The sequence below is a fragment of the Sardina pilchardus genome, chromosome 11, assembly GCF_963854185.1.
Source record: "Sardina pilchardus chromosome 11, fSarPil1.1, whole genome shotgun sequence".
NCBI lineage: Eukaryota > Metazoa > Chordata > Actinopteri > Clupeiformes > Clupeidae > Sardina > Sardina pilchardus.
The window spans coordinates 31,740,055-31,748,935 of NC_085004.1; the positions used below are offsets into that span (position 1 = coordinate 31,740,055).

At 46.1% G+C, this 8,881-nt stretch overlaps 1 protein-coding gene across 1 annotated transcript; it reads left to right on the top strand.

The window, feature by feature from the left end:
* Window positions 1–5,568: 5,568 nt before the first annotated feature.
* aplnr2 (apelin receptor 2) lies at window positions 5,569–7,481 on the top strand. The gene has a single exon (XM_062548771.1). The coding sequence runs from the start codon at window positions 5,569–5,571 to the stop codon at window positions 6,952–6,954; it is 1,386 nt and encodes a 461-aa protein (XP_062404755.1). The 3' UTR covers window positions 6,955–7,481.
* The last annotated feature ends 1,400 nt before the right edge of the window (window positions 7,482–8,881 follow it).

The following is an 8,881-nucleotide window of genomic DNA, read 5'->3' on the forward strand; positions in this document are numbered from 1 at the left end:
CTTATAGTCTAGATGACATAGTGATTAATAGTCCACGTGATTACATCTGATGGACACAGGAGCAACATGTTTACTAATAGGCCAGTGGTACAACCACACAGGAAAAAATCCATCTCAGGGTATCAGATATATTTTACCTGTTAATGGCTTTCATGAATGTTTTTGTACCATTTAGTTAATCAAATCCATGTTCAGCTAAGTTCAGCTCACCCATATTCAACCTTTAGTTTCCATGTAGATACAGTAAAGAACGGTCACCTGTCAAGAAGAATGTTGTCATGTTAGTCAAAACAGTGATTTTATTGTAAAATATAGATGTTTACTGGGGCACAGCAAAGGCTTTCATTGTTGTGATTTTCTGTTTAATATTTTACACCCAAATTCATGGAGTGGAAAATGGAAAAAATTGATTTTTTTTCAGACTAACTGCTTTTTGCACAGTTTTCACGAGCAGTGGCTACCTGCTGCCTTGTCATGTGGAGCCAGAGGTGACTCTGGTGTGAGGTGACGTGTGGGAAGCTGCTCTGTGAAAGGGGAGAGTGCTCCAGAGGCCAAGGCTCCCTCTAGACTCCACCCACCCCTCTAGACTCCACCCCCTCTAGACTCCACCCACCCCTCCACAATGAAGCGCCTTCACATCTGCTGTCTGATCTCAGCACAACTGCTTTCTTTGAACGGCTTTCACAATGGATTGGATTGGTGTCAAAATTTAAACTGGAGTAAACAAGCTAATCTTGTGGACTGTCCCACGGGTTTCCCTGCGTATTGATATCTCTGGCTATCTCTGGAGAACCACTAGGTGCTGGTTGCTTGAGAGACTTTGTTTGTTACTGGGAAGACTCTGGGGCTGCCACAATATGTCCGGACATAGAAATACTCACTGGAGAAGAGGGTGGTAGAGCAATTGGAATACCAATGAGCAAGCAGTTGGGAGTTGGTTATGAAATACTGTAGCCCACGACAGTGTTTGTAGGGCAGAAAATAGCATGATACTACATCCATAACACCAAGCATTGAATTGTTTAAGTTATGTGGTGTAAAGCCATGGAGGTCGCAGAGTCTCCAAGGGTTTGAGATGAGAGACTACCTGACAGTCAGGTAGTAAGTAGCAGAAAAAAAACTTTAAACCGCATTTTAATGGTAGTCTGTCACTGAAGGTAAATATGCAGAAGTAAATGAACTGTGCACCAACTGTCTCCATTTTTCACAGAAAGGTACAGTATGGTATCTTCTAAACTGCAGCACTGGGGTTCTGCTCCTGAAGTTACAATGATATGCAAATGTCCTAACAGTACCAACAACAACAACACAAAGACATGGTTTCCATAGCTACCCTTGGTCCAAGTAAACTACTGCTGAAGTTCTGTACTGTAGGTGCACGATTCTCTGTAAATGTAGTCTGCTCATACAGATGCTGTGATGCCCTTTCAGTAGTTAGGTAGGGAAAATGGTCAAACCTTCAGCTGAATGATTAGAAACTGTGGGAAAGTAATAATAATGTATGATATATACTGTATAATATATGAAAAATATAGTAATAATAATAAAAAAGTATACTGTAAGTAGCCTATAAAGTATAACTTATCATATCAGTGCATATTAATAGGTCTGGGGGAAAGTCACCAATGCAGTTGTCCATACCTTCCCATTTACAAATACAAAATTAGTTTTTGTTTTCTGCTCGAGCAGATAGCTCCATTTTGTTCAAAACGTCGATTATGGGACGAGAAGTCTTGAAGACTTTATATAAAAACCTTACAAGCTATGATGTATAAGCAATGTGTCATTATATTAATCATATCACACCAACAAATCAGTAATAAGTACTCATGACTTTTTAAAGGAGTAATAAGAACAATGTTACACACCCAAAACTGCTCTCCGCTGGGATTGCTGCATGTTGATTCAATAATTTTGTGTGTGCTTCTCTACATCCTCGGCCAATACCCCTGAAACTAGTGATTTTTTATTATATATTGATACACCACACAGGCATATATCACATAGTAGTTTCTGATGGACAAAATGACAAATAATGAATTAAACCGAATACACCATTTTCTATAATGTTGTTCTCATGTATGTTGATTAAACAACTGAGGGGGAGCGTTCATTTTGTCCAAAAGTCAATTAAATAATAACAAGAGATTGTGTTCTGGACTATATTGCTGGGGCATTATGAAGATGAGATGGACTGGCCATTACTGTAATCACTTTGATCAACTACATTAAGAAAAAGCTCTCTTCAAAGAAATAGTGATGGGATCCATTATCAAAATATTGCAATTCTATTGCTGACTACTTTAATGTCTTACTTTATAGGCAAACGAATGACATGAGAGAAGATTGTTTGGGGGATAGCTTTTAGTTTTTATTGTGGGCCTGTCACTTGGTCGCCAAAAGCTTGAAACGGGACACAAATGAAGGAAGGAAATGTGTCATGTTGCCCTCAAAAAAGAGATGAGTTTGATGTATGAAAAAGGAGATGCTACTGTACTTGTGCAAATGACTATAACAGACACACTTTCATGGCAGAATATTTTTTTCAGACCCATCAGGTAATTACTGAAGCAAGAACTGGAACATGGCCTGCTACTGAGGTCATGCTAATGAGCTGAGCTCACTGAGCCCCTTTAATCAGTATGGAGAACGTTAGCAACATGCTACAGTATGTCTCTATGTCTGAGAGACTCTTGCTTGCACTTCAGGCTGGGAAAAGCATGAGGGTGTCTAATCCAGTGAATCCAGATCATTCACACTCCTACTCATCCTCTGGAAGAGCAGGTTTTCTCACCAAGGACAATACAAATGTGCAATCTGTGCCAGCTATACACGCATAGAGACACACTCTCTTCTATACCCCACCCCCCCCCCCCCCCAAAAAAAAAAACAAAAAAAACAAACAAAAACACATTCATTGCATGAGTTGTTCTTATACAGTCATGACTACTTCCCTTACCCCCCCCCCCCCCCCCCCCCCCCCCCCCCACAGCTTGTTGACCCCGTGCCCTTCATAAACACCATCCTGTTTGAACAGCTGGCCCCACATTGTGCAGAGAGTCTGAGAGGAAGTGAGAGAAAGCAGTGGGTTGGTGAGTACAGAAGCTGTGGCTGTATGTTCATTAAGAATTCGAGTGTTTATGGACATGTATGGAAAAGGGCATTAGCACAGAGTAGAAAGGTTATTGGTTGTGTCTTGAGAGAGTCACACAAAACACAGGCCCACACTCCACTATTGTTATATCCTGTCAAGGAAGATATCTTAGCCCTGCACCAGGGTTTTCTTACAAAGGAGATTTTTTAAAGCTTGCATGCATTCATACCCTGTATTCTGTCATTCCTGACTATCAAAGTGTATTAAAGCTGACTCAAATGAACGGCAAACCTAAATCTCTGTGTTGTCAGAAGGAAGAGAAAAACTCATTGTGATAAGCAGGTGTTGTGGTAAGCAGTGGTTGTAGGTTGAGATCTGTTGGTCTTTCACACACTCACAATAAGAAAGTGTTGGCTCAACATTAGCAAGGTGTTGTCACAGTAACATCTTGTAAACAACTGTTCTGTTGAAGCTCATCAATTCACCTCCACTCCTCCTATTGACCCTGCGAATACAAACCATCATTCCACTTTCCACACATAACAAAAAGAACAGAGTTGTTTCTCTTTCAGGGTTTGACTTCTGTTTGACTGGATTAGTTTACAAAAGAGGTGGAATGTTCATAATACAAAAGTACATTTACAGATCTAATGTCAAAAGGTAACAATCAACCTTCTGACTCAGTCACACTGATTGCTTCACCTTACACACATTTGAGCATCGTGTAACTTGACATGACTCACAAATCTTTCTGTTTAATCAAAAGATCAAACAGTATTCATGGCCTCTTCAAGGCCAATATGGCACCTGATCCTCCACCAAAAATCAATCAGACATGGTTACCATAGCTTTGAACATATTTTTCACAGATGTGAGGGTCTTTTCTTTGAGTACAGAATTAGGGCGGTGAGAACTTTCATCGTCCATCATCTGTCTACATTTGGTCTGGCGTCAATGAACAACCAGAGCAATGTAGTCAGCTGGCACCGTACGCGTTTCTACATGTTGTGTCATGAATGACAACAAGTTTGTGGAGGGGAATAGCTTTAGGTCTGTCACAAAATGGCAGTGTGCACACAGTTTGTGTTTGCAGAGTGGGAGGGGGGTCAGGGAATGTGGGGGCTGGCTATGGGATTGTCAGCAAATCTCCGTAAGCGGCAGCAGGGGTGGTCTGGACTGTGGAGATGAGCGGGACAGAGGAAGCTGGACGAGGCGAGAGAAGGGAGGAGTGCTGCCCATCATAAAACCGAGCGGCTGCAGACCTCGTCCCAGCAGAAGGATGTGAGGTGACCGGAACAGAGGACATGCAGGACACACACGGCACTAGCGCTCCTCAACACAACAGCCAGGACCAGAGAGTGAAGCACTGGACCAGTCATTGGACCGCACATCAGCCAGGACCAGAGAGCAAAGCACTGGACCAGTCATTGGACCGCACATGCTGAGGTAAGATCCTATTGAGTCCTTATTGGCAGCCAGCATGGAGATTAGTCTCCCTAAAAAGTTTGTTGAAATAAATCTTGTTGTATTCTGCTCTCTCAAAAAGGGGAAAGAATCTGTGCCGACAGTACACTTCACTTGGAGATATCTACATAAGAGTGACATGACACTGTCATGAATGTGTCCTAAACATTATAAACAAGTCAGAAACATCAGGGTTAGGATTAGGGTTAGAGGTTAGAGTTAAAGTTAGGGTTAGAGGTTAGAGTTAAAGTTAGGAGTAGGGTGTCATGACAGTGTCAGGTCACTCTTATGTAGATACCTTCAAGCAAAGCGTTGCCAAATCTGTTTTGATGTAAAGAAAATCACAGTACACATAGTATCACATAGTGTCACATAGGCCAAGATAAAATAATTATTCGATTTCAGGGGGAAAGATTCATTTAGCATCAAACCATACTTTCTGCTGATTCTGCTGAGGACTAATGTTAGGACCCCAGCATGTATACTGTACTGAGCTTGCATGCTTGGCTATCAGGTCACTAAAAGTCACTTGATATTTTCATGCTCATGTTTCTTATCATCTATTGGGAATGTCATAGAAAATGTTTTATCTTTATTCAATATAATGTTTGGTCAGCATATGAAGAATATTCCGTTACACATCTTCTTCACTCTTAAATAGCTGTGGATTGGTTTCCTTTTCAGCTACATCCTCTAAGAAGCGGAAAGGTAATTAAAGGAAGGAAAGGGGTACTGACTCAAGAGCCAGGCCAGCGGCGATAACAATCCCCACACCCTGCACGCCCAGGCTCTCCACCGCCCGCTACAGCCCCGCCGGACAGAAGGCCAGCCTCTGCTGAGAGGGAAGAGGACCGCTATCGGAGTCTTGATCAGTGGAGGGCCACAGTTACAGGAAGCAGCGCTCGTCAGTGGACGCTCCACACACGCGCACACACACACGCACACACACACACACACACACACACACACACACACACGCCACGCTGGCTGTTGCTGCCAACTGGGGAGCCATGTCCCTTCCGGAGGCACGCTTCTCCACTCCTTCACCTTCCCCTTCCCCTCCCCCCCCCTGCGACTACAGCGAGTGGAGCCCCTCTCTGGTCTTCATCCCCTCCGTCTACGTGCTGGTGTTTGTGCTGGGCTCTCTGGGCAACGGGCTGGTCCTCTGGGTGTACCTGGGCCGGCCCAGGGGCCGAGTGGCCAGAGTCAGCAGCTGCTCCAAGTCCAGCAAGCCCAAAGTGGCCGCTTGCAGTGGACCCTCCGGCCCATCGTCCTCCCGCTCCATCACGGACTCTCTGATCGCCAGCCTGGCCGCAGCCGACCTGGCCTTTGTGCTGACCCTGCCTCTCTGGGCGGCCTACACAGCGCTGGGGTACCACTGGCCCTTTGGCAAGCCCCTGTGCCAGGTGAGCAGCTACGTGGTGACCCTCAACATGTACGCCAGCGTCTTCTCCCTCACGGGGCTCAGCGTGGAGCGCTACTGGGTGATCGCACGCCGACGCCGGACGCGGGCCACGCGCGGCGCGCAGCTGTGCCGGGCCTCCGTGGTGGTGTGCGTGGTGTGGGGGGCAGCGGGGGTCCTGGCCCTCCCCGCTCTCCTGCTCAGGACCGTCAAGCAGGTGGTGCTGGGCAGCCAGAGCGATGAGCAGTGGCCAGACGAGGAGGAGGAGGGGGAGGTGGAGGACACTGCCCTGAGCTCCATCTCCTCCTGTGACATGGACTACTCCAGCCTGCTCCCCGCGGGGCTGGTGGATGAGGGCGAGCGCGAGCGTCTGGAGGTGCTGTGGGGCGCGGCGCTGGGGCTCAAGTCTACGCTGCTGGGCTTCCTGCTGCCGCTGGCCGTGCTGCTGCTGTGCTACTGCTCGCTAGGTCGCGTGCTGGCGCAGCACTTCCGCGAGAGCCCTCGGCCCGACCGCAGACGCCAACGCAGGCTGCTGCGCGTCATCGTCACCCTGGTGCTGGCCTTCTTCCTGTGCTGGCTGCCCTACCACGCCAACAAGAGCCTGGCCATGCTGGTGGAGCTGGATCTGCTGCCCTACTCCTGCCCCTTCGACCAGCTGCTGCTGCTGGCGCACCCCTACACCATCTGCCTGGGCTACGTCAACAGCTGCCTCAACCCGCTGCTCTACGCATGCTGCGACACCGCCTTCCGCCGCCGCTGCAAAGCCCTCCTGAAGAACATGGGCTGCAGGTCCAGGTGCAGCCAAGGGCCTGAGGCGGAGGAGGAGGAGGAGGAGGAGGAGGAGGAGGAGAGCGGGAGCAGGAGCAGGAGCTCAGCCATCCCCTCTGGACTGCACACAGCAGGGGACAGCCAGAAGGACGACCCCGAGAGAGACTGGACTGGACAGCTCCGGGGGGTGGGAAATGGGGAGTCTAATCCCTGTGGGACGCCATAGTTCAGATGGAGTCAGTTGAATACATGGACACAAGTACACTGTTCGTGAAATCTGAGGAACTGTGGGAACGGACTAGTGGGAATTAGGACTTGTTTATTTTATTTTGCAATTCTGTCACTGTTTTTGAGATTTGAGATGACCGAAAGAATTCCCTGTTGGAGAACCACAATGAGGATTCAACTCCCCGTTGGTGAACCACAATCAGGCTACATTTCACAGTGACTAAAAATAGGGTTTTTCTCCACGACCAAGACTGCATTTTCACTATAGTTCTCACCTCGTTAAAATAAGGAATATGAGCCAAAGAAAAAGACATCCTACAACTTTAAGACAGAGGACGATTTTTAATTGTCTGAATGTATATTCTAAATATTAGAGGTCGTGTTGAATGCATGACCTGTGGTTATGAGGTGCTATCCTGTATTTTGACATAAAATAAGGAGTTTCACTGGTGAAGTGGTTCAGTAGGAAAATTAGAGGCCCAGAATTAACTAAATCACTCAACATGAAAGTAGCATTCAGGAAATTGCAATATTTGAATAGCCATGCAAAATAGGCAATCAGAGACGTTTTATATGAATGTAAAATAATTTTTCCTTGAAATCCAGTTTTCTCTGGAAAATAAAATGTGGAGATGGCTAAACTGCACAGTGCCAAACAACATGGATGTGTGTCTTCTTCTATTTGAATGCAGATGAGCAATAATAACAGCAAGGCATTTCAGGCAATACTGTATACACTGAAATGGAAATCATGGGTAAGAGCATTCAGAACTTATATTTTGTTAGATCAATCAAGTATACAAATCATCTTCAACACTTAAACAATTGTCCACTTTCTCAGTGTCCAGCAGTGTTCTTCTGTGTGGTTATAAGATGCTACTATTTATATCTTCAGCAGGAAGTCAATGCCCCTTCCACTCTCCTCTGTCCTGAGCACTGCTTCCCAAATCTTACCCAGAGTGCAGCTGTCCTGCAGCTACTGATGTTCTGGCCACGTAGCCCATATAGAGAGAAGATATCACTTCCTCCTATTCTTCTTATCTTCACTCTGCTTCCTCCACACTTGCAATCTCATCTCATCTTCTATCTACAGTCTTCCCCGCTCAGCCTTCTCCTCTTCCTCTGCTCTATCCTGTTCTGCAGTGTTGTTAATGGTGTTAACGGTTGTCTGCTTGTTTTTGTTGTTGCTCATCAGTGCTCGAGGGACTTCCCCACTTTAAAAGCTAATTGTTGTGTCCACCACCAAAAGTAAACGCTTCCACAAGTCGGAGCTGGAGACACTGACTCACTCCTTTAGACAGGACACAGCTCACATTTACAAAAGCTTGTAATGACCTTCATTCTACTGTGGAGCATTGGCATAGGCCTGTGTTGGAGCAGATTGCCGTCTCATCCACCCTTCGCATTTTTACCCACCTGATGGCGCTGTTACGTTGCGTTCCAACATCCTTGCGATGAAGGTTTTTAATTGTTGATGAAATAGGCCTATAGGCTGCTACTCTACTCCATTTTGTGGAGCAAAACAACACAATATCAATATCATATATCAATTAAACAACATAACGCTCTTAAGCAAAATGTCAACAAAAGTGAGATTTGATATAAAAAAGATCGGAGTAGGCTACTTCTCACCATCCCCGTCTTTTCGACCCAAGAGGTACTGTGGCTTAAGGGAACACTTGGCGACAGTTTGTAAATGAGGTCAGCAAAAATGAGGTTGGCGGGTTTTCATCCATGTTTATGCTGAAGCAGAGGAATAGCTTCCTCCCTCCGCCACCTGCAGGCAGTGGTGGCAGCAGTCCACTTCGGACCGCCTCGCATCCTGCGAGGGAGCTTCGATGTGCCAAACTGGGGGAGGGCAGAAGCAGAGCACAGATGTTCACGGAAAACATGCACAGTTTACACAAACATGCCTAAATTTAACA

Bases quoted from the DNA above. Each gene is read 5' to 3' on its own strand.
- aplnr2 (XM_062548771.1), top strand. From the start codon at position 5,569: ATGTCCCTTCCGGAGGCACGCTTCTCCACTCCTTCACCTTCCCCTTCC.